A 23515-nucleotide genomic window follows, 5' to 3' on the forward strand; every position below is an offset into this window, starting at 1 on the left:
TTGGATTTTCCCCCTAACAAAGACATTTTGCCTCTTCATCTCTCATTGTTCCCTTAGTGCCAAACGCTTATCGGCCCAACCAAACCCCTCTTCAACAACCATCATGGCCATCGGTTCAGAGGAAGGGCTTCGTCTCCCGAATCCGCCGCCATTGTTGCATACGCGTCTGGAAGCCTTTGACCGTCCTTCGACCCCCGCTGAGCATGGCTTCACCAGTCCGCCCCAGACTCCCCAGGGCAGTCCCAGCAAGTCTCGATTGCCGCCTGGCGCACTCGACCTGCCCAATGTCTTTGATAAGGCCATGAAGCTGACACCCACCTCCCCCTCCAAGTCGACCTACAACCATTTCAATCATCCCATGTTCGCAGGAAAGGGGGAGGACTTCAACGAGAGCGTCATTCACCAGGCGCCCTCCAGCCCGACGCGCAGAGGAAACAAGGAGAACACACCGCCAAACCCACGCCTAACCAAGGACTTTGGCACCGCTCCAGCAGCTGCAGCTCTGTCGCGCCAAGCCCCGTATCAACAAAGCGATGCCGAGACAACAAGACGCCAAGTGCAGATGCGCGGGCTGACACCAGAGGAAATCGAGAAATTAGCCCAACCCCGCGTCAAGCGCCTGGTCAATGTGACCCAACTGTGTACGTCCCCAGTCAACTGGGAAACCCCCCCTCATGCCTCACCGCTAACCAACATCAGATTTCCTGGACCACTACTTCGACCTCCTCAGTTACGTTCACAACCGTCAAACCCGCCACACTCAATTCAAAGCCGCATACCCTGATCCTCCCGCAACCCCAGAAGAGGAACACGAACCCGCCCTACTAAAATACCTCGGTCGCGAACGTGCCCATCTCCGCAAGCGTCGCACCCGTCTTCGCCAGGGTGATTTCCAGATCCTGACTCAGGTCGGCCAGGGTGGTTATGGACAAGTGTATCTGGCGCAGAAGAAGGACACGCGCGAGGTATGCGCGCTCAAGGTGATGAGCAAGAAGCTGCTGTTCAAGCTGGACGAGATCCGGCATATTCTCACCGAGCGCGATATCCTCACAGCCGCCAAGAGCGAATGGCTCGTCAAGCTGCTCTATGCCTTCCAGGATGACACCCAGATCTATCTGGCCATGGAGTATGTCCCCGGTGGCGATTTTCGCACATTGCTGAACAACACCGGTGTGTTGCATAACCGACATGCGCGTTTCTACATCGCCGAGATGTTCAGCTGCATCGACGCGCTGCATGTGCTGGGTTATATCCATCGAGACTTGAAGCCCGAGAATTTCCTCATCGACTCAACGGGCCACGTCAAGCTGACGGATTTCGGCTTGGCGGCTGGTATGCTGAGCCCCGGCAAGATTGAGTCCATGCGCGTCAAGCTGGAGGAGGTGGGCAACACGCCTGTTCCTTTCGGTCGCCCCATGGAGCAGCGGACAATGGCTGAGCGGCGGCAGGGATACCAGTCCCTGCGCCAGCGCGAGGTCAACTATGCCAAGTCGATTGTCGGTTCGCCTGATTACATGGCGCCCGAGGTTCTCAAGGGTGACCAGTATGATTTCACGGTCGACTACTGGAGTCTGGGCTGCATGCTCTTCGAGGCCTTGGCTGGATACCCGCCCTTTGCAGGTGCGACTGTCGAGGAAACTTGGCAGAACTTGAAGCGCTGGCAGAAGGTGCTGCGCAAGCCTGTCTATGAAGACCCTAACTATTTCCTTTCACGACGCACATGGGACCTGATTACGAAGTTGGTTGCCTGCAAGGATACGCGCTTTAAGAATATCAAGGAGATCCATGCACACGATTACTTCTCCGAAGTTGACTTTGAGAACCTGCGTGAGCAGCGCGCGCCGTTCGTTCCTGAGTTGGACTCCGAGACCGATGCCGGGTACTTTGATGACTTTAGCAGTGAGGCTGATATGGCCAAGTATAAGGAGGTTCATGATAAGCAGCGCGCATTGGAGGATATGGCTGATCGCGATGATAAAATGGGCAAGGGGCTGTTTGTTGGCTTTACGTTCCGGTATGTATTGTTCTCTTCTCCAGTCCGTCCGGGGGAATATTCACTAACAGATTCTAGTCATCGCAAACCAGCAGTTGACAGTGGCGGCCGCAGTTCCCCCCGTAAACCGATCGCCACGGATGGCACATTCGGGACCATGTTTTAGCTTGGTTCAGCACTCGGCCTCTTTTCTCTTTTACGTTTCGCTGGTGCCTGACTCCGAGCTGGATCTTGGTTTCCTTATGCCCCATGTCCCAGTATTGAGTTTAATGGCGTATTTCTATCTTCTATCTTCCATCTTCCTTCCTGCTGTTACATTACCTTCCAACGCGATATGTCTTTCTCCTTTTCTTTTCCTCTGGTTTTAATTTCAAGGTCCATGTCGGAGGTTCCAATTTGATTCTTGTATGATACATGCTTAGACCGACAGTTTTGTCTGCTGTCGGTTATTGGTGGACTGTACTGATAAGGAGTTATAACATTGATCTTTTACATGCGTTGAGTAGCTTGCTTGTAGTATTTCATGACAGTTACCACATCCCCTTAGTTGACGGGAAGCTGGCGCACCATACGCAGAATCTCGGACTCGGCATCCCCAATGACAGCACGGCCATTGACCCAGTCGACAGTCTACCCCGGAATCACATTAGCAACCAGTCCAGTCATGCATTCCAGCAGATGAAAAAAAAGACAGAGAGAAGAAAGTAAATAACATACCACAGGCCGGGTAAACGTCTCATTGTCCTCCTTGAACTTCTTGAGCGCGTCCTCCGCATCCCGAGCCCCCTTCACCAACTCGGCAACTCCATACGTAGTCTTGTTGCCTTGACCGCCGACTCCGCTGACAGGGGAGATATAGTCCAGGATACTGCGCAGCTGGTCGGTTGTCGGGGGCGAGGTGGTCACCTCGAGCTCGAACTCGCCGCGCTGCTGCTGGGCATGGGTGGAGTGGTCGCTGGCTTGGTCTTCTGTGGCGGTTTCACCAGCTGATGCAGAGGCTTGTTTGAGGATGTTGAGGGTTCTTGTTGAGGCTGCCAACTTGGGCGAGTGGAAGAGGGTGATTGGGTCGAGGGTTTTGCTCTGCTTGGGTTAGTTTTGTTTGCTTCGTTTGCTCTGTCTTGAGGACTCTGTTGGGCGAAGGGGTGTTCATTCGGGGCATTCACATACAAAGCGGAACATGTTGGCGGTTGAGGGTTGTAATTGGGGTTGTGTAGGTGGATTGGAGGCGGAGGTGAGGTGGAAGAAGCTCAGTTCCTGGATGATGTCATGTGCTCGGGTGCTGTCGGGCCGTGAGTCAAGTAGTCGAGTAACAACCTTGGAAGTAACTTACAGGGTAGGGCTCATTCTGATTTTAGGTAGTCCAGACTAGTCAATTGCATGAAAGGGTACCTCGGTGCTCTATACATACCTTTGTCATTGGATAGTTTATCACTTTCCACCTTTGCGCGCTGTTTGTCCAGATGATCTGCGATTCTGTCTACGATGAATGCCCTATCGCTCTCTTTTACATGTATACAGTATTCCCTTTAAATTATCATCTTTAGGCCTAAATTGCGTCTTTGTTGCAGCGTAACCTATTTGTAACCTATTTGAGCGCCGAACTCCGATCCCTGCAACGCTAAGCAACATAGACCTTATCATGCTTACAATTCCCTTCATCCCATATTCCCTCGCAATTCAGAACCTCATACATCCCTACAATGTGGAAGATCTGGACCACTCTATTCAGCGTGACCTACGCCTCACAAACTGTCCTGCGTGAGCCATTAGCATCCGAGTTCACGACCTTCCAAAGCCCGAATTCACCTCACTCAGTACGCATTCGACAGCAAAATGAGTCAATCTGTGCCACAGACTCAGCACAGTACACAGGCTGGCTGGATATTGGACACAAGCATCTATTCTTCTGGTACTTCGACAGCCAGAACGATCCCGCCAACGATCCCTTGACGCTATGGACGAACGGTGGACCAGGCTCATCCAGTATGATCGGACTATTCCAAGAAATCGGCCCTTGTTTGATCAACGAGTACGGTAATGGAACGGTTTCAAATCCATGGGCCTGGAACCAAAATACATCCCTGCTTTTTGTTGAGCAGCCGGTTGGTGTGGGTTTCTCATACATCGACGAGGGCTATGATGTTCCGCGCGATTCGAAGGAAGCGGCTGTTGATATGCATCGCTTCCTTCAGCTGTTCATCACTGAGATATTCCCCGATAAACAATTCTCCGATGTCCACCTTTCGGGCGAATCCTACGCGGTGAGAAAGGCTTCCACACGAGAGTGTGCATCCGACTAACGAAGTTCTTAGGGCAAATATATTCCCTATCTGGGCGCTGAAATCATCACTCAGAATGAACGATATCCGCAGGAGACCCAGATCAATCTGAAATCATGCCTCGTCGGCAATGGTTATATGTCTCCCAAGGATGTCGCTTTCGGATACTGGGAAACTCTCTGCACGACCAACCCTGGTGTGGAGACACCTGTGTTCAATAAGACTCGATGTGATATCATGGCGACTAATATGCCCCGGTGTATGGATGTTGCTGAGACCTGCATTCGTAACCCTGATACTGATATCTGCTACACTGCAAGCTCTATCTGTATGGACGGTGTGATTTCCTGGTACGATGGTGAGAGTGGGAAAGGAGGGCGCAACCGCTTTGATAGTGAGTAACTTGTGCGCACCTCAATATCCCCGGCATTTTAACTGACTGGAATCTTCACAGTCACGGCGGAGTGTGTGGTCGATGACTTTTGTTATAAACAGTCAGAGAACATTCAGCAATATCTGAATTCTGCCCCTGTCTGGAATGCCCTCTCGCCCTCTGACGGCCTGAAGGAGTATCAAATGCAATCAGACGCCATCGCAAAGTCGTTCAATACCACACCGGAGACAATGACATTGTCATCTGATGCTGTACTACTACTCCTTTCTCGGGGCGTCCATTTCTTGGCATATCAAGGAAACTTTGATCTTGCCTGTAATACAGCTGGAGTTCTCCGATGGGCCAATGCGCTGTCTTGGAGAGGTCAGGTTGAGTTTTCGGCAAAGTCTCTCGAGCCTTGGACTTCGAATGTGGATGGTCGTGACCAAGTGGTCGGTAAGACTAAGGAGGTACAGGTGTACTTCGATTCTCATTCGAAAACTACATCTCGGTTTGCTTTGGTGACGGTTGATGCAGCGGGCCATTTAGTAAGTACTGACTTGTGCTGTCAGAGTTCACCAGCAGCTGATTTGGCTTTTAGCTGCCTCAAGATCGCCCAGATGTCGCATTTGATATACTCACGCGGTGGATTGCAGGTGCTTCTTTCGTTGACTCCTAGGCTTTCTAGAAGGATATACTGTGGGATCAATTGTGATCAAGTCGATGTATGCAGTATTTCCAACAGACAAAAGCTAGCAAAGACTTCCCATCACAGTAGAACTGTCCAGTCTGATCATGAGAACCAAATATCACAGATATCCAAACACCATCCAAACAACTGAGAACCCCAATCAAGAGTAATACCGTCTAACAATATTCCGCTTCTTCGTCTGTAATTGATACTTTTTCAAAATCTTCCTAATCTCAGGGTACGCATACCCAGGCTCACACGCATAATCCAAAGGTGACTTTGAAGAATAAGCCTGCCCATTAACATCAGCACCATGAGCAAGTAAAAGCTCCACAATCTCAATATGACCACCTATAGTTGCCGGCACGAGCGGCGAAACACCCGCATGTTCCGGACAATAAGACCAAATAGGCGGTTCCAAAGGCGACCCATGCGCAATCAGAAGTTCAACTAGCTCGGTAATTCCTGTCATCGCAGCTTCGAAGATGGGTACAGTTCGGGGGACCTGTCGGAGGTTGCGCATCTTGGCGCCTCCTTCCATTAACAGTTGTGCGATAGCGATGGAATTCTTCGATGACGGTGCTGGCCATGTTTGGCAAGCTAGATGCACGGCGTCCACGAGAGCTCGACCTAGATGTTCCCGTCTGGAACAGAAGATTCCGTTCGTGCAGGCTTTGATTGCTTTGTGGGCTACTGTGGTGTTCCCGTTTTTCAAGGCCCAGTCTAGGGCCAGCCCCCAGTTCCGTCTGTTGTTTAGGATGTAGAGAGGGGTTTCTAAGAGAATGTGGAGGTTTTTGTTTACTCGCATGAATCTTGGTAGGGTTTTTTGGTTCATGTATTTTGAGATTTCGAGAAGGAGTTCATTAGGGAGAGATGGTAGGCTTGGTTTTGGAGATTTTGTCATGGACAAGAAGTTGTCAGTAAGCTTGGATAGCTCCTCGAGTGACTCTTTGCATTTGGAGTTTGCCAGAGCTGTACTCTCGTTGGTCATTTCGCGAGTGAGTGTATGTTTCATGGCTTTGGATGATAGCCCAAAATATCTAAATAACGACATCAAGAGTTAGCGAGAACCAGAAGAGGATTCCTGGGTGCTCATTCTCACGATAGGGTTGTCCAAATGAGCTCGGTGGTATATTTGGAGAGGGATCTTTGGGTGAAAATGACTTTTAAATAAGACGTGGTCGCTGAGGAAGCAAGATAGGGTAAGAAGGAAGAAGGGAGGAACGCATTGTTGATTTTGACTCATTTCACGGTTGAAACTGACTTGTGGTAATCCAAAAAAAATACAGAATGCTAAACATGGCAGATGTATGAAAGTTTGAAGTTTAAGGCTAACCTTCGTTTATGTTTTCCAATTGCTTCCCCCAGTTCGAACTGAGGTCTGAGTGAGAACCAAGGATAAACTCACGGTAACAACATTGTATTGATAATATTGTTACTAAGATATTACTCTCAATTTATGGTATCTCTTGCCTCATGAAATTTCTGACTATTAGTGTTTCAATGATCAAACGTTATATCCGTGGTAGCCGTAGATCTTTGCTTGACTTTGTTATTAATCGAGAAAACGTTGTACATATGATGAAGCATTCTTCTCTGGAGTCATTGCTGTTTCCAGAACTCCGTGATAAATTCATATAGTTCTAGACTTCGTTATAGAATTTTGTATTCCCTGGTCATCTCTTCTGGTATGTCTCTTTTTGTGAAGTTGCTTTATTTACAGTTCTTATAGAGTTCCTCAGTATAGGTATTTGTATACACAAAATCTTCTATCTAAACTCTATTTATAGTGCTATGTGAAAATTATACTTATGTGTAGAGTGTTATGCAGATATTGGCTCTGTGTGGTCCAGTTCTTTCCTACCACTTTTCGTGTTGTCTTCCAACGTTGTTTTTTTTTTCTTACCTTAACAGATATATTGATAGATGAAACTTTGATTGATCAAAATTCCCCCACGAAGGCACAATTATAACCCGATGAATTTGGAATCAAGGGAAATGGGTTATGAAAAAAAAGACCAGATAAAAGAGGAGCGAGAATTCTGCATGAAGCTGTAGCCTTGCTTTGATCAATAGTCTATCATTTACACTTTACACTTTACGAGGACCCTTGTCGAAACTTTGTTCAAAGAGAGAGAAGAGTTAAATTGAGTAAGCGCCCACTAAACTCCTTGCCATGCACATAACAAAGTATCAGTATCATAAACATCATAGCAAAGCTCCCCCTCTTTATAGCCCAAAGTTCTCGACATGCAAGTAAATGCCCTGTGCGCCAGTTCCCTTGTGAACAGCCCGTTCATCACTCAGGGAAACAACACTGCGGCGCACATCATCTGCCAGTCCGCGGGGTCCGCACACGACGACCGCACTTTCGCCTTCGGCCTTTTCCAAGACCTTTCGAATGATGATGCGGGGGGTTGGACGACCTGAAACCATGGTGGGATGGATGATATTGGACTTTCCAGATATACTCGGCTGTATCTCGTCTTTGAAATTTGAGCTGACTTTCTCGGACTGAACAGGGCCGGCACAGGTACAGGTACAGTTGGCAATCTCGTCTTCGTCTTCGATTTGAGTTGTGCAACAGCATCCTCCGCCAGGAAGGCAACCAGTTCCTGTGGGCTTGGGCTTTCGCTCCGATGTGGTCTGACTGGAAATGGAGCGGATGGAGACATGATCTGCTCCGGGGTTCTTCTTTTCGTCAAACGTGGAGGCATCTTGGGTGAAGCTCTGTGCTGGTACCGAGGGAGCTTCCGAAATAGTGGGCGGGTCCAACTTCTCATCACAAGTAATGTAGATACTCACTTCGAGTTCTTTGTTAAAGTTGGGCTGTGACTGCCGGCATTCATAAACATCTGCTAGCAGAGATTGGAGCTGTTCCTCAAAGTAAGACAGCTGGGCACGAGATTTGATAACCCAGATGAATCGTACTCGCTTAGTGGCAGCCAGTCTCGCGGTCTGACTTGAAGCTGGTTCAATGCTTTCCGTTTTCCACGCAGAGACTACGTCTCTGAGTAGGGGCATGGTGAATGTCGCACCCATTCCACCTGCCAGTAGAACAACGCTGTCAAACTGGCGCAAGGGGCGCATACTTCCGTACGGCCCTTCAATGAAAATTGTTCGTCCGCGCGAAGCTACTTCCCTTCCTCCCAGGACACTGTCATTCTTTGACGCAAATCGGAAGAACCTCCTTGTTCCTCCATTCTCTGCACGAATAAGAAACTCCATCTTGTTGTCCTCCGGAATAGAAGCAATAGTGAAAGGATGGCACTGCAGTGGAACGATGGAGTGACAAGTGAGGAAGACGTGCTGACCAGGTTGCCATCTGATACCAGGATTCAAAACAGTCACGCGAGTGACATTTCCTGGCAGTGGAGTGAAGGTTGCAGAGTGCGCCCAAAGCGCATTTGGACTTGTTTTCCGATGGAATATGGCCAGGTTGACATACGCACCCCAAGCGTAACGAGCGACGCGATCAAATACCACCAGGCCAATGGGTACCCAGACCCAGGTCTTGACCTCGCTTGGTGCATGCATCCATACAGCAACAAGGAACCCGACAAATGTGACCAAGTGTTGAATCACGAAGAATTCATAACTGAGGCGGCGAACTGGGGCGAAAGAGCTGATGACGATGAAGGTGAGGATAATCCAAGCAGCGAATCCACGCATGGTCAAAGGATCATTCTTGAGCTGGTAGAGGATGTAATGCCAGCGATCATAGTCACGAAACCAGAATCCCATGTGAATAGTAGCTGTCAGCCATAGTGTGCGTGAGATCCAGCGGTGGTACCAGTTCAGACTGGCGTAGCTCATTCCAGCCAGAAAGCCAATGATGTTCTGTCTACCTGCCAGCAGGAAAATTAAGGGCAGTTGACAGATGGCAATGAACCCGGTGCGGTAGCCGACTTGTTCCCATTTCCATGGATCAAGCGTGTCGAGTTTGTAGAAGCATAGGACCATGACTGTAATCAAGTTGGCCAACATGATCAGTACGGGGCCCAGTGGCGGGAAGTGGAGAGTCAAGCCTCCGATTTTGAGCGGGTGTGGTGTTGCATAGCTGACTTCGCGCACTGTCGCTGTGATAGTCGCATAAAGATTAAAGAACAGCGATTTTGGTTTGGCGGGGGTGAGCGAAGAATCCCGTAGGCTGCTTCGTGTTAGATTCAATGGTGATCATGGTCATGGTGTTGTTGGACATACCGATGCCGAGAAATAATTCGGTCCAGCACATTCACGATGGTTGCTACGCCGATAGCACTTCCCACGACAGCCCAGTACATCTTCTGTAGAGTGAATAGGCTTGGGACTCCATCTCCCATGTCCATGGAGCCCGCGGGCATATCACCCATTGACATGGACATGTTGATCAGATGGTCATGGTAGATGGAGAAGGGAAGATCGGAATTCGGCGATACAGTACACAGAGAACTCCAGAAGTAATAACGCGATTAGCAATAACTTGCTCAAACCCAACGTGGGACAGACCCACCTGCATCCATGGAAAGTGAGGACCCACAGTGGACCCGGCCGTTTCCCCAAAGTCCCAAAGCGTCACATTCCGGACATTCAACTTACTTGTTTTCTCTGTTTCTCCATCCCAACCTTCTCAACTTCCTTCCTCAACCTCAGTTCATCATGGATGGAATGGATATGGGCAGTAGCACCAGCTCAAGCTCAAGCTCAAGCAGCATGAGCACCTCAATGACTATGACATTCAAAAACTCTCATGACACCCCACTCTTCTCCCATACTTGGACACCTTCGTCTTCCGGTGCCTTTGCAGGAACATGTATCTTCTTGATTGTTCTCGCTATCATTGATCGGTGCCTGATCGCGTTCAAGGCTGTCATGGAGCAACACTGGCTCGCCGCTCACCTCAACCGTCGCTATGTGACAGTGGCTGGGAAGAACACCGAGTCTGGCAATATCGAGACCGACGCAGACGCGAAGGTCGCATCACTGATCACTGCTCAAGGTGTCGAGCAATCCGTCAAAGTGGTGCACAACCTCAGTCGAGGTCCTATTCCCTGGCGCTTCAGCGTTGATCTGCCACGGGCACTGCTCTTTGTCTGCATTGCTGGAGTCTCCTATCTACTGTACGTTTTCTACTCTGGTCGAATTGGCCTGACGAATTGGCACTCACAATCCTTTAGCATGTTGGCAGTCATGACCATGAACATCGGCTACTTCTTTTCAGTGCTCGGGGGCGCTTTCCTCGGAGAATTGGCGGTCGGACGCTTTATTCATTGGCCCGAGCACGGGCATTAATTGCCGTGATGATAACGAAATCTGGGTCATTTTACTTAGCATATTTATTGTTCTTCTACGCGTAATGGCGTGCATCTGTTTGGCGTTGGTGGGGGAGTTAATATCTTGGGCTCACTGGAAAGTTGAGCTTTCTGGCCTCCATGACCACTTTTTCGCTTGAATCATTGAATCTTCACTCAATTCTTCATTTCTGCCCTATGATTGCATGCAACCCGCTTGAGAACATTTGAGCGAATTTCTAGCCGAGTTGGGATTAGTGTTTCGGGTAAGCTCCACTAGCACCGCTAGTGGATTTGCGCTACCCGCATTTGGTAACTCTTCATCTCTGTACCAAACGGGTAGGTACATGCCTACATGGAGAATCTGTTGAGAATGGTTCCTAGAGACGCGACAATTAGAATTGACGGATAAACTATTGCAGTGAGGTAAATTGGGAGGCTTGAAATAGACGCAAATTACAGGGGGCAGAGACTGAACCCAGAATATAGAAAACACGAACAGTCGTGTAATAAAATGCGCTCAATCTGCCTCGAAGGGCTCAAAGGGTCTAGAAAGCCGATGTCATATATCCTTTAAGCCGCGGACCCTGTCTTAGCTCCGGCATTTTGAACGCTACAAAATAATCAGAGATCTTTCTTCTCGTCTCTCGTCTCTCCACATTTACCTTTCTTCCCTTCCTTTCTCTCTCTTCTCTTCCATCTCTTTTCACTTCCTCTCCGAATTCAATCACCATGAAGTTCTCGATTCTTGCCCTCACGTCCGTCGTGCCCATGGCCGCGGCCCACTTCAAGCTCATGTATCCCACCTCCCGTGGTTTCGACGAGGACACCATGCCCAACTTCCCATGCGGCGGCATGAGCCAATCCTCCAACCGTACCAAGCTCCCATTGAAGGGCGGCTCCTTCCCTGTTGCTTTGGAAATGCACCATGCCCAGACTGCCGTCGAGGTCCTCCTCCTCTCTCGGCAGCAACCCCGGTGACGACTTCAACATTGTCCTCGAGCCTACTTTCCAGGTCACTGGACTCGGCGAGTTCTGTTTGCCTCACGTCACCATCACTGAAAAGCTCATTGGTCGCAACCTGACCGATGGCATGAATGCTACCCTTCAGGTTCAGACCAACGGTGATCCTTCTGGTGGTCTCTACGCTGTATGATTCCTTTCTTGATTGATACTTTCGGAGAAACTAATTTTTTTCTGTGCAGTGTGCTGATATCCAATTCTCCGCCGATGTCACTTACGAGAAGCCCTCTGCCTGCAGCAACAACACCAACCTTGCCGCCTCTGCCTTCCCGGCTTCGTCTGCTGCTCGCAATGCCAACGAATCGACTGCCGAAGGTAAGGCGCAGAGTGGCTCTTCCTCCACTACTACCTCTGCTTCCTCCACTTCCACCTCCAAGGGTGCTGCTGTGCCTATGCAGACTGCCGCCTGGGGTGTTCTCGGTGCTGCTCTTGTGGGTGGTCTGGCTGTCCTGTAAATGTTGAATTTTCCTGTTCTTTTCACGTCTCTTTGCTTTACCGGAGTTAAGCGACGGATGCATAGGAATGATTGACGATATCTTGCATTTTCTGGCTCTCTACTTAACTCTATCATTACTCTTGCTTCTCTGAATGAAACTCGTCAATAGTTTATTTCTCTTTTCCCAACAAAAGTAATAGATGAACGGTTCACTGCTGGGCTTGTGTCTCTGCCGGCTCATACATCACGTGTGCGGGTATATGCAGGTAATTGAGACACTAAATGAGTCCTCTGAATGGAGTCATCCATACTGTGTTCACTCCAACTTCGAGGCAATTACACAAGCCCCAATCGACAGTCTTGTGAGTTTTACCTTTAGTCTGTAGCTAACCTATGATTGGGCCAAACGTCAACATTGTTTATGCTTTATCCAGATAGACGTGTATAACAGCCACAACTTTCCTCCTTGCATCATTCATACGAGCTCAAATTTCTTGGTCCTGCAAGCTTTTGATTACCTTTTCAACCCTATTTCAACGGGTATCATAACCATCTGCGTTCCATGGTATACCTAGTCAAGACCCTAAGTGATCCTGACCAGGTTTCGGATAAGCGCGGGACTGAACCTGCCAGATACAGTGGAAACACCGCCTGTGTAGAGGTCGGGGGTTCAATAGTTGCTCGGTGATCATGGGTTCGGACACCATCTACCGGAATTTGTATCCTGGTGGAAACGACATTCAGGTATCACCGTAAGAGCAGTACCTTTCTCTTGCTCGATCTATGTTTCTTGTGCCTCACGATTAGCCTTGACGGTCAATATATTGAGCATGATATATCTGTATAGTTCGGGTGTGAAAGAGCGTCAACGTGAAGTAATCCGATGTGACGTGCACGATCCAATATCAGAATGGTTTGGATTTGAATCATGTTTGAATCATGGCTGTGACTGAGCTTCAGACAGATATACTCTGCTTCATGTTATATAGAAACAAAGGTGAAGAAGAAAGAAAGAGAAGAGAAACTCCTGTCCAATGCGGGGGGTGTTCCCTGACACCGCCTGCCGTTTTCTCCCTTAGACCTGCCAAGATAGGAAAGCCGCATTTGGCAGAGGAAATCAAGTCCGAGTGGCTGCAGATGGATTTGTCTGCACCCCCTGGAGAGAAATATTTTGACGTGTCACACAAAAATGGACCAATTTGAACGACTGCGTCCAGTCGGTGAGTCGGAAATGGTTCCAAGGATACACAATTGAACCCTGTTCACTAACACAAGCAAGGTCGACTGGAACAATATTCAACAGCGCGGCATCAAGTGGGATTCTATCTGAACGTGGCAGTATCAGCAACATACAGCCTCCCAGATTCTTTTACATCCCCTATCAAGGATTACGTGTATCAAGCATGTGAAGCTGCAATTACAGAACATCCGTCACTCTCCGCCATCGTGGCTGATGATCACACTCAAGACCCGTACTTTGTACGACTGCCCCAGATTGACCTAGATCATGTTGTGTCTTTTCAGGACCGGCAACTAGGTTTGCTCGGTACAGACGCTAATGGTGAACCAACCCCTGATTTGGACCTGCAAGCCCTTCTGGCAACGCAGCACAACCTCCCTTTCGAGGCGCCGAATCCGTTGTGGAGATTGTGTATTCTCCAAGATACCGAAAATCAACAGCACTTCACTGCTGCCTTTGTATATCATCACGCCATTGGCGATGGAACTTCTGGGAAAGCATTCCATCAAACTCTTCTGCGAGCCTTGAGCACCGTTCCATCAGGGGATCCGAAAACGGTTATCCTGCCACCGCAGAGTCCTCTACTGCCCAGTATTGAGACAATTCACTCGATGAATCTCTCCATGTGGTATCTCACCAAGAAGCTCTTCCAGGCGAAGATTTACTCGCGAAGAGACGAGGCATTATGGACAGGCGCCAAGATCCGCAAACCAACTCAGACACGGCTGAGACTGGTTCCGTTCTCTGAATCTATAGTGACGGTACTGAGGGATTTCTGTCGTCAGGAAAATACCACTATCACTGCATTCCTGCAGACACTCGTTGCCCGCTCCCTCTTCGCGCATCTTCCAGTTGAATCCTCAAAGCTGAATTGCAGCGGGGCATTATCTTGTCGGCGCTGGTTACTGAATTCCATAACTGATGACTGCATGGGCGTCTGGGTTCAGGATTACGAGGAACAATACACCCGCGATGCAACGATCTCTTCCTCGGACAATACATTCCCGTGGGCTGAAGCCCGACGATCTCGGAAGACGATCAGTTCAGTTTTGAAGATGAAAGGCAAAGATGCGAGTATTAATCTGCTTCAATTCGTTGATAATTTCCAGCAGGAATTGTGCTTGTCTAGAATTGGCTTGGAACGCGATAAGTCTTTCGAGGTTTCGAATCTTGGGGTTGTTCCCACACAGACAGATCCTGATATCCCTGCTATTAGGGGTATGGTATTCTCTCAATGTGCTAGTGTCATGGGTAATGCGCTTCAAGTTTCTGTTGTTACTGGTGGTGATGGGTGCTTGGTGCTTGCTGTTTCTTGGCAGGAGGGTGTTGTTGAGGTGGATCTTGTGAATGCCTTCATTGAGTCTATCAGAGATGAGATATATCACCTGACGGGGCGATCCTGATTCAGTCCAATGGTGAAATAATGTTTAATATTCTCTATAGAGGTGTGTATAAGATATAACGTTACTAGAATTCTTGCTGTTCCTCGGTGGATAAGGCGGTGAAACGGCGATAACGATATAGGCAGAATTGTGGTGGAATAACAGATTCACTTCTTTCTGCTGTCATCCTTTTTCCTTGAAGATTGTTTCATAAACAATTCAAGATGGTTGCACGTCCCTTTGTTGTCCCTGCGCTCAAGAAGCACACCTCCACAGTGATCATGGCCCACGGGCTGGGAGACACGTAAGACAGCCTCCCCCGCGGCAACATGATAGCATGTACTAACCATATTTGATGATAGTGGTGCCGGATGGTATGTCTAAGAACGAGTCTCCCGAGTTGAGGCAATGCAAATATATCTGACTTCGATCCTCGAACAGGATGGCTCTCGCCCAGAACTGGCGCCGCCGCGGCAAGTTCGAAGAGACTAAATTCATCTTCCCCAATGCCCCCGATATCCCTATCACAGTGGTATGTCCAAGTCACCATATCTACTGACACAATGGCTGACTCCACGACAATAGAACTTCGGCATGGAAATGCCTGGCTGGTACGACATCACCAAGCTCGGCCGCGACGTAAGCCCGCCCTCAATCCCCCGCGACTCACGAAATATCTACTGACGAGTCCTGTTCTCACAGTTGGACTTTGAAGAATCTGTCGCCAATCAAGATGAGCCCGGTATCCTCCGCTCCCGCGAGTACTTCAACGGCCTTGTCAAGGAAGAGATGGACAAGGGTATCAAGGCATCCCGCATTATCCTGGGTGGATTCTCACAGGGTGGTGCCATGTCTGTGTTCACTGGTTTGACCAGCACCGAGAAGCTGGGTGGTGTCTTTGGACTTTCCTGCTACCTCCTTCTCAGTGACCGGATCAAAAACTACCTGCCCGAGGAGTGGGTTAACAACAAGACGCCTTTCTTCCTTGGTCACGGTCTTGACGATCAGGTTGTTCCTTTCCAGTTCGGACAGAAGTCTGCCGATATGTTGAAGGAGCTTGGTGTTGAGGATGTCAACTTCAACCGTTACGGGTATGTCATGATAGTTTTGGGTCTTCTGCGTGGTTCGTGGTGGTTGCTAATATTTTATTCATAGAGGTCTTGGTCACTCGGCTGATCCATTGGAGATTGATGACCTGGAGAAGTTCCTTGAGAAGCAGATTCCCGCTGAAGCCGATGGCCCTGCTGCGGGTTTATGACTTGACCAACGAGAGGTCCGGAGTGGGACCAGTGGAAGTAGTCAATGGGTAATCATCTTAATTATTGGGGTTGCATTGCTACTTGGTGCAATTGCATGGTCTAGATATCAACCGAGACGGTTAAAGTATACAGAGAAACAGCATTGAATTATACCAGCCCAATTGGCTTCTGATACCTATCGATGCATTGAAGTATGTCTTATACCTTGGAGTTACTGACAATAATAGCCGATGCTCTTTGATCTTGAGTCGATCCTCCTACCCCCGCATGGCCTTCTTGACAGTTTCCTCAATAACTCTCACCATCTCCTCAGTATTCCGCATATCAAACGGAACCATGTGCTTAGACCCATGATCAAAGAAAGCTGCATTCGCCGGCTCACACAATTCAAACAACCGAACACCATCCCCATAAAGCGAGTCGAGCTTTCCAACAATATTGGCCGTGGGGATCTGGATCAAATACGTATCTGGCTTCGGCAAGATGGGTTCCATGCCGGCACTATCCCACGGCGATACACCACAAATGAACACTGCACAACGGAACAAAGGCTCGCTGCTTGGGTTTTTCTTGCTGTGGTTGATTATCATGGATGCGGCTAGCGCTGCGCCTTGGCTGAAGCCCATGACAGCGTCGAAGGGACCCTCTTCTGACATAAATTGGAGTGTGTGGTCGTATGCTTCTTGAACTGATGAGGCTGGGGGGTTGTCGCCTCGTGAATAGTGATTGTAGAAGGGGCCGTCCACCACGCCTTCGAGTTCTGAGGTTGTTAGATTTGTTTGGTCTTGGGGTTGGGTTGGGGGTGTTTTACCTTCTTCTACTTGGGCATCTTGTTTGCCATTCATGAATTTGAAGCGGTGGCCATTCTTTTCGAGTTGTTGGCGTAGACCTCCCGTTTGGATTTCGAAGATCTGTTGATTGTCAGTTTGGGATCATTGTGGTCGCTCTGGATGTGTACCTCGCTGTTGGTGCTACCACCGTGTAGACAGAGAAAGCGCATTTTGTACGAGAAGGGTGAGAGGGTTGAGTAAACAAGACTTGGTGTTATGGGAAGAAAGGAGAAAAGAGACACACTTTCGGGGAGTAAATGCAGGGAGTCAGGCGCTACTGATTTGTTTAGTAGCGGGGGTAGGGCTGGGGCTGAATGACTTGGCAGGTGATATGCAAGTCAGATACACAGGATAAGCTATGGACTCGAACAGTTCTTGGTCTTTTCTGCAATGGGAACTGACAGCTTCTTCACTGCTTGAGATTCCACGTGAATGGAGCCTAGCATGTGAGGGGCTCGGCTGAACCTCATGGGAAACCCTCTCCTCCCTTCCTCATCACCCAATGGATCTTCGTGATATAGCAGCAACGACAGGCTTTGCAAGCTATAGCTTGCGCCACCCTCGCGAGGCCCTCTCCAGCTTCGGTCCAACCGTGAACGAGGCAACCTTTGGTTTACTTGGGGCGTCCTTCAAGCCAGATCGCGACATCCGCAATCTCGATGGCAAGGTTGTCCTTGTCACTGGTGGTAACTTCCTCCTGGACTCTATAGCTTCTCAGGTATACACAACTGACACAATGTATCTCACAGGTAACGCCGGTATAGGCAAAGAAACCATCCTCCAACTCGCCAAGCACCGCCCCTCACGAATCTACATGGCCGCCCGCACCGAGAGCAAAGCGCGCGAATCGATTCAATCCCTGCAAGACCAGCTGTCCTCGCCAGCGGATATTCGCTACCTTCCCCTCGACCTCTCCTCCTTCAAGTCGATCCGTGCCGCCGCAGACCAGTTCCAGGCTGAGAGCGATCGCTTGGATATACTCATCCTTAATGCGGGGACTATGGGGAACCCGCCTACAAAAACGATGGAAGGATTCGAGGTCCAACTCGGCACAAACCATATAGGACACTTCCTATTGACCAAATTGTTGTTACCGACCTTGCTGCAGACCATTGATCATGACCGTGCCAAGGGCGATACCCCGGATGTGCGCGTCGTAACTGTAGCCTCGGCTGCTCACGCGGTCGGGCCGTCGACATTTGAGGACATGGTTTCTACGCCTGGACTGTTGGCTGGCAGTACTTGGACTCGGTATGGTGCTTCCAAAGCGGCTAATATATTCTTTGCAGCTGAGTTGGCTCGTCGGTATCCAGATATCTTGTCTGTTGCTGTGCATCCCGGGGCTGTTGATAGCGGCCTATATAGCCATACCAAAGACCTGAACTGGATGATGAAGTACAGTTTAAATGTTACTGGTTCTGCATTCTTCCGCACTGTCACCAGTGGAGCGCTCAATTCTCTTTGGGCGGCTGGTACGCAGAAGGACAAGCTGATTAACGGTGCTTATTATGGACCTGTAGGATATCGTTGCGGTGGCACTGCTTTTGTTCAAAATGCCGATGTTGCTCGCAAACTATGGGATTGGACCGAGGGCCAGGTTTCGAAGCACTGAACCTCTATGTTTGTGCCATCCATGGGCCATCTATATACGACAGAGTTCACAATCCTCGAGGCGAGTATATCGTTTGACTTGTTTTTAACTTGACCTCGCTGTTTTTCGCGCCTTTTGGATCAGTTTCGACAACCAGATCATTCGAAGTTGGGGTTTAGGAGACTTGTAGTCTCTTGTACCATATTGTACCATTTATGTAACATCTTTATCATGATTGCTTTTCGAGCATTTATCGGACTATCTGCCATCTACATCACCCACGTTGCCATATTTGCGTCTCCGATACGCATGGAGTTCAGAGGCAAATGGCATCATGATGAGCTCGATCTCGGCCATAGTTCCCGAGTGCCATGTCTAACCCAGCCACACATATACTACAAAACACACTCTCTCATTCATTTTTCGACATCAAAATGGGCCGCATCGTTGTAACTGGGGGCTCAGGTAAAGCCGGTCAATTCGTCATTGCCGAACTCCTCTCAAACGGCCACAAAGTCTTAAATCTAGACCTAAGCCCAATGGACAACCCAGAAGTTTATACCCTAAAAACCGACCTAGCAGACAGCGGCCAAGTCTTCAACGCCCTATCCGGCCAATGGTCCCTGCAAGAACCCTTCCCAGAAGGTCTGCCACCACGCCCAGACGCTGTCATCCATCTGGCCGGGTACGCACGCAACATGCTCGTGCCGGATAACGAGACCTTCCGCTCCAACACGCAGGGCACCTACAATATCATCGAAGCCGCCTGCAAATTGGGTATCCGCAAGATCATTCTCGCAAGCAGTGTCACTGTCTACGGTGTCTCGTTTGCACAGGGCGATGCCAATTTCCCTTCGTTTCCTATCCACGAGGATCTGGACGTGAATCCGACGGATACGTATGCCATTGCGAAGCTATGCAATGAACGTATAGGGCGGGGCTTCGCTGAGCGCTTCGGGGTGGATATCTACAGTCTGCGCATTGGACGTGTCATCCAACCGGATGAGTATAACGATGAGATCTTCTACAGTTATGTCCACGAACCTCATATGTGGAAGGTACATGGGTGGTCATACATTGATGCTCGAGATCTGGGTGGCATGTGTGAAGCGGGCTTGAAGACTTCTGGGCTTGGGTTCCAGGTGTTCAATGCTACTAATGATCACATTACCAATTTAAGTCCCACCAGGGAATTTTTGCAGGCTCAGTCGCCTGGTACGCCTATTACGCGTGAGATGGAGGAGTTTGAGGCGCCGTTCTCCAATAGTAAGATGAAGAAACTGCTTGGGTTTGTTGAGAAACATCCCTGGAAACTCTATTTCAAGCATTGGGAGAAGAAGGTTGCTACGTGAGGGTATCCGAGGACTGAGTGTGAGGCTGTCCATTTCCGTTTTGGGAATAGCTTGATATAGCTGGGATTGGATTGTGAGGTTTGGTTGGAGACGGAAAAGTTATAAGCCAGATCGACTCGGAAAGACAAGAGTTGGAGCGGCCATTGAGCTATTCGACTGCATTCTCTCTCCCAATATCCGTCATGATCTCTAGATCCGTCATTCTTTCTCTCTCCCTGCAATGTCTTCTCTTAGGGTTTAGCCGAGTATCTTCACAATCCTCCACTTCCCACAAACGCACAAGAGAAACAAAATCCTCCCATCCAGACCAGAAACACTGTAATCTCGTAAAAGACAATTAGAACGAAAGAAACCACATTGTTGTAGTTGTAATCCAGCTCATCACCCCCCATCGCATTAGCGAAGCGATTTTCCCCCACACAAAACTCTCGGAGCATCATCACTCTTCCACTTCCCATCTCCCCCCATCTCACATCCACCTTTTATTACCGGTACGCTCAAACTTCACTGTTCATTGATTCCTTGAATTCTTGATCTTTGAATTACCTCGGATTGATCGGCTAATACACCTCAGGCGATCACCCCTCACCCGACATCATGGATCAGGCAAAGTTGGCTAGAATGCAGCAGAGTGTGCGCATTGGTATGTTCATCGTTCCTCGAAGGCTTGGGTAAAGCTAGAAGATGCAAGCTGGTGTCAGCAGCAAGCTTCGATCCTGCAATTGCGTGGGAGCTTGGTGGGCTGCATTTCATCTTTGCTCTTCAATGCTTCCAGGCTCTACCGGCCATGGCCGGACCGTGTGTGGGATTTGATAGCTAACGACTTTCTCCTCAACAGGGTACGTATACATGATTCCTTGACATCAACATCCGAAATCTGCAACACCTACACACCTCGATGGAATGGGATGGAATGGGCGCCGGAATGAATTTTCGACTGGATTTGACTGCTTGGAATCGACTCGATTGGCCGTCAGATGGATTCTCGATTGCCCTGCGATGACCTGCTTCGTGCCTGAATTCGATGCGACCGACTTGTATCCCGCGCCTGGGTTGGGAATCTGTTCTGACGACCGAGCCACCTGCTTTCGATTTCTCATCCGTGCCAGAAATTCCCCCCACTTCCATTTCCATTTCGTCGAGACTCCGACCGATTCATCCCACCATCAACACCCATGATTCAATATCTGCAACATGCAATATCTATGTACAGCTGTTCACCACTAACTTTTTCACAGTGGCAAGGGTACTCCCCGCCGCAAGGTCAAGAAGGTTGTCCGCAACTCCGGCGCCGACGACAAGAAGCTCCAGGCCGCTCTCAAGAAGCTGAACGTCCAGCCCCTCCAGGGAATTGAGGAGGTCAACATGTTCAAGGAGGACGGCAACGTCATCCACTTCGCCAACCCCCGTGGTAAGTGGCAGCTTCCATCCTCCCGTCCATCCTCCCGTCCAGCTACAGCTGCAGCTGCAGCTGCAGCTGCCGCTTGAACTGTGACGTCTACCCACCCGGAAATCCAATGCTAATTCATGATCCCAGTTCACGGCGCTGTCCCCTCCAACACCTTCGCCCTCTACGGTAACGGTGAGGAGAAGGAGCTCACCGAGCTCGTCCCCAACATCCTCAACCAGCTCGGCCCCGACTCCCTCGCTTCCCTGCGCAAGCTCGCTGAGAGCTACCAGAACATGCAGAAGCAGCAGGGCGATAAGAAGGACGACGAGGAGGATGATATCCCCGACCTTGTTGAGGGCGAGAACTTCGAGAGCAAGGTTGAATAAATAGAACACGCCGAGTCTTTACTTTAAAAACTATGGTCTATGATCACAATGAAATGTATTCACCTTCTTGTTTTTGCTCCTTATAAATCGGAGGTGAGATTCTGAATTGTGAGGCTGGCTTTTACGTCTTGGCTGTGGTTCTTGTGTTTATTGCCATCGATCTTTACGGGTTCTAGCCATGGATCCTAGCTACACTTTATAACCCTGAGATTGGATGTGAATTCCAAGTTTGATCGCATGTGTAACACAATGAACCGTCCTGCTGAGGACTTGATTGATAAACTAGAGTACAATGGTCATGTCTAAGAAAAATGCGTGGTTTCGAGATGGTCGCCGAGAGCGTGACTCGTGGACAAGGTGATCGGATTAGGCAGTAGAGTACTATTCAGATATCTTCCTTCATGCCGCACAAATCCGTGCCGAGGAATGCATCGATGGTGTACCAGAAACGCCAATAGGAACCGGACTTATCCCAGTCAAATGTGCCATCGTCGCAAAGCTGTGGGCCTTCGCCCACGATGTCGCCGGTGAACCAACTTAGGATTGGGATAGATCGGAGGACACGCTCGGTGAGCGTTGGCTGGGGAGGGAGGGCCTCGGCCAAGGGGCGCAGCTTGGTTCGGCGGACTGTAGGGATGTGCGTCATGAATTCGTGATCGGGGTTTAATTCTGTAGGGTTGAGAGCGGCAGCCGAGGCGCGGCGCTGGCGAATTGAGGAGCTGTCGGTTGCCAGACTGCCGCTCGTTAAAGCGCCGGTCGTGGAAGGGCCGGCTTCCGTTGGGCTTGTGCTCCAGCCGCCTGTGTTAAGCAAAGGTGTGACGGTTGCGGAGGTCACTGTCGAGGATGTGGCAGCGATGGTGTTGTCTGTGATTGTGGTGGACTCGGGTGAATTCTCTTCTGGTAGGTCCGGGAAACTGGAGAGATTGTTCATGGCAAAGGATCGTGGCAAAGTCATTCGGTCCTGGTCCTTGCTAGATCCGGAAAGGAATGCGGTCGAATGTGAGGTGGTCAGAGTGCGCGATCCCCTCTTGTGAAGGCGATCGCTTGTCGCAGAGCCCACGGGAATTGGGCTATCTTCCGCCGGTCCATGCCCACTGTACAGCTCACAGTACACCATATGTCCGTCGATCTCCTGCGGAGAATAGAAGCAGGCGCGGTCCGCAGATTGGCTCGAGTCGTAGGTAACCTTGATCCAGTGGTAGCCGCCGGCGTAGCGCTTTGACTTGCGATTCGCATCGGCGGAAAGATTCGTCCGGATGACGACGTCGCCGCCGCTCAGCATCTGAGAATACGGTGTCGCAGATTTGGGATCACTGCGCGGGTAGTCTTCGCAAATTTGGCCCTGCGAGATTTGCTCGTATTTGCTGATAACCTTCCACTCATTATCTTTGTTTTTGTATCCGTACAGTATGCACTCGGTTGCGACCTTCTCGGAAGCTTTTCGTGGGTTGTCAAGGCTGGAAGATGATGATGACTTAGGCAGGCCCTGTGTCTTCTCTACATCCTGTTGTTGCATTGAGAATAAACGATCAAACTCGGCGACGTTGGCATTTTCTCGTCGGGCCGCTGGTGTGCCAGTTCGTGTGCGCGATCGATCATTTTGGTATCGAGCGTTTCTTCGCTTGCCGAAGGGTCCTGATTCTTCTGCTGGTCGTCGAGGATTGCGGCTTTCACTGGAAATGGTCAGTCACTTGTATATAGACTGAAGCACTCAAGCGAGCTGAAAGCTGACATACTCTTTATAAACATAGCCCCAGGGTAAGAGGTTGCCCTGCTCGTCCCTAGCGCGCTCCTCCGGTGGGACGGAGTGGTACTCCATGGTGGGCGCAGTCAGAGATGATACTTTCAGATAAGCAATGAAGAGTGATCAAGGTATAACAGCAAAATTCCCTCAAAGTTGATGTGGTGCGAAAGCAAAATGATCGAAGGAGGAAGCCAAACTTTTTGGTAAACACTGGTTCGCCGGGATACGGTCACGTGTTTGCACAATGAATGCAATTCCTTTTGGTCTTTTGCCTTT

The 23515-nt window shown here is 49.6% G+C and overlaps 14 protein-coding genes across 14 annotated transcripts; 9 read left to right on the top strand and 5 right to left on the bottom strand.

The window, feature by feature from the left end:
- Positions 1 to 103: 103 nt before the first annotated feature.
- N7511_011092 (putative serine/threonine protein kinase) lies at positions 104 to 2159 on the top strand (the record flags this gene model as incomplete). The annotated part of the gene is made up of 3 exons (XM_057133469.1): positions 104 to 641; positions 700 to 2014; positions 2072 to 2159. The coding sequence occupies 3 exons, from the start codon at positions 104 to 106 to the stop codon at positions 2157 to 2159; spliced, it is 1941 nt and encodes a 646-aa protein (XP_056978757.1).
- A 377-nt stretch (positions 2160 to 2536) lies between these two features.
- On the bottom strand, positions 2537 to 3410 carry N7511_011093 (uncharacterized protein; the record flags this gene model as incomplete). Its single annotated transcript, XM_057133470.1, has 4 exons — positions 2537 to 2623; positions 2711 to 3073; positions 3161 to 3307; positions 3402 to 3410. The coding sequence occupies 4 exons, from the start codon at positions 3408 to 3410 to the stop codon at positions 2537 to 2539; spliced, it is 606 nt and encodes a 201-aa protein (XP_056978758.1).
- Positions 3411 to 3693: 283 nt separating this feature from the next.
- cp8 (putative carboxypeptidase Y) lies at positions 3694 to 5324 on the top strand (the record flags this gene model as incomplete). The annotated part of the gene is made up of 4 exons (XM_057133471.1): positions 3694 to 4254; positions 4306 to 4666; positions 4727 to 5193; positions 5247 to 5324. The coding sequence occupies 4 exons, from the start codon at positions 3694 to 3696 to the stop codon at positions 5322 to 5324; spliced, it is 1467 nt and encodes a 488-aa protein (XP_056978759.1).
- A 172-nt stretch (positions 5325 to 5496) lies between these two features.
- N7511_011095 (uncharacterized protein) lies at positions 5497 to 6327 on the bottom strand (the record flags this gene model as incomplete). Its single annotated transcript, XM_057133472.1, has 1 exon — positions 5497 to 6327. The coding sequence occupies one exon, from the start codon at positions 6325 to 6327 to the stop codon at positions 5497 to 5499; it is 831 nt and encodes a 276-aa protein (XP_056978760.1).
- A 1238-nt stretch (positions 6328 to 7565) lies between these two features.
- On the bottom strand, positions 7566 to 9700 carry N7511_011096 (ferric reductase family protein; the record flags this gene model as incomplete). The annotated part of the gene is made up of 2 exons (XM_057133473.1): positions 7566 to 9486; positions 9540 to 9700. 2 exons carry the CDS (start codon positions 9698 to 9700, stop codon positions 7566 to 7568), a joined length of 2082 nt encoding a protein of 693 aa, XP_056978761.1.
- A 274-nt stretch (positions 9701 to 9974) lies between these two features.
- N7511_011097 (copper transporter family protein) lies at positions 9975 to 10607 on the top strand (the record flags this gene model as incomplete). The annotated part of the gene is made up of 1 exon (XM_057133474.1): positions 9975 to 10607. The coding sequence occupies one exon, from the start codon at positions 9975 to 9977 to the stop codon at positions 10605 to 10607; it is 633 nt and encodes a 210-aa protein (XP_056978762.1).
- A 731-nt stretch (positions 10608 to 11338) lies between these two features.
- N7511_011098 (putative GPI anchored protein) lies at positions 11339 to 12084 on the top strand (the record flags this gene model as incomplete). Its single annotated transcript, XM_057133475.1, has 3 exons — positions 11339 to 11554; positions 11610 to 11756; positions 11812 to 12084. The coding sequence occupies 3 exons, from the start codon at positions 11339 to 11341 to the stop codon at positions 12082 to 12084; spliced, it is 636 nt and encodes a 211-aa protein (XP_056978763.1).
- Positions 12085 to 13254: 1170 nt separating this feature from the next.
- On the top strand, positions 13255 to 14708 carry N7511_011099 (uncharacterized protein; the record flags this gene model as incomplete). Its single annotated transcript, XM_057133476.1, has 2 exons — positions 13255 to 13285; positions 13345 to 14708. 2 exons carry the CDS (start codon positions 13255 to 13257, stop codon positions 14706 to 14708), a joined length of 1395 nt encoding a protein of 464 aa, XP_056978764.1.
- Positions 14709 to 14911: 203 nt separating this feature from the next.
- N7511_011100 (palmitoyl-(protein) hydrolase) lies at positions 14912 to 15945 on the top strand (the record flags this gene model as incomplete). The annotated part of the gene is made up of 6 exons (XM_057133477.1): positions 14912 to 14991; positions 15050 to 15061; positions 15129 to 15219; positions 15273 to 15326; positions 15390 to 15778; positions 15843 to 15945. 6 exons carry the CDS (start codon positions 14912 to 14914, stop codon positions 15943 to 15945), a joined length of 729 nt encoding a protein of 242 aa, XP_056978765.1.
- Positions 15946 to 16203: 258 nt separating this feature from the next.
- On the bottom strand, positions 16204 to 16946 carry N7511_011101 (uncharacterized protein; the record flags this gene model as incomplete). The annotated part of the gene is made up of 3 exons (XM_057133478.1): positions 16204 to 16706; positions 16758 to 16857; positions 16905 to 16946. The coding sequence occupies 3 exons, from the start codon at positions 16944 to 16946 to the stop codon at positions 16204 to 16206; spliced, it is 645 nt and encodes a 214-aa protein (XP_056978766.1).
- Positions 16947 to 17278: 332 nt separating this feature from the next.
- Positions 17279 to 18388, top strand: N7511_011102 (putative short-chain dehydrogenase/reductase family protein; the record flags this gene model as incomplete). Its single annotated transcript, XM_057133479.1, has 1 exon — positions 17279 to 18388. The coding sequence occupies one exon, from the start codon at positions 17279 to 17281 to the stop codon at positions 18386 to 18388; it is 1110 nt and encodes a 369-aa protein (XP_056978767.1).
- Positions 18389 to 18801: 413 nt separating this feature from the next.
- Positions 18802 to 19719, top strand: N7511_011103 (NAD-dependent epimerase/dehydratase family protein; the record flags this gene model as incomplete). Its single annotated transcript, XM_057133480.1, has 1 exon — positions 18802 to 19719. The coding sequence occupies one exon, from the start codon at positions 18802 to 18804 to the stop codon at positions 19717 to 19719; it is 918 nt and encodes a 305-aa protein (XP_056978768.1).
- Positions 19720 to 20506: 787 nt separating this feature from the next.
- Positions 20507 to 21495, top strand: N7511_011104 (nascent polypeptide-associated complex subunit family protein; the record flags this gene model as incomplete). The annotated part of the gene is made up of 3 exons (XM_057133481.1): positions 20507 to 20517; positions 20958 to 21130; positions 21257 to 21495. 3 exons carry the CDS (start codon positions 20507 to 20509, stop codon positions 21493 to 21495), a joined length of 423 nt encoding a protein of 140 aa, XP_056978769.1.
- A 385-nt stretch (positions 21496 to 21880) lies between these two features.
- Positions 21881 to 23314, bottom strand: N7511_011105 (uncharacterized protein; the record flags this gene model as incomplete). The annotated part of the gene is made up of 2 exons (XM_057133482.1): positions 21881 to 23168; positions 23232 to 23314. 2 exons carry the CDS (start codon positions 23312 to 23314, stop codon positions 21881 to 21883), a joined length of 1371 nt encoding a protein of 456 aa, XP_056978770.1.
- Positions 23315 to 23515: the final 201 nt, after the last annotated feature.

This window comes from Penicillium nucicola (assembly GCF_028828085.1).
Source record: "Penicillium nucicola strain IBT 29836 chromosome Unknown utg000011l, whole genome shotgun sequence".
Taxonomy (NCBI): Eukaryota; Fungi; Ascomycota; class Eurotiomycetes; order Eurotiales; family Aspergillaceae; genus Penicillium; species Penicillium nucicola.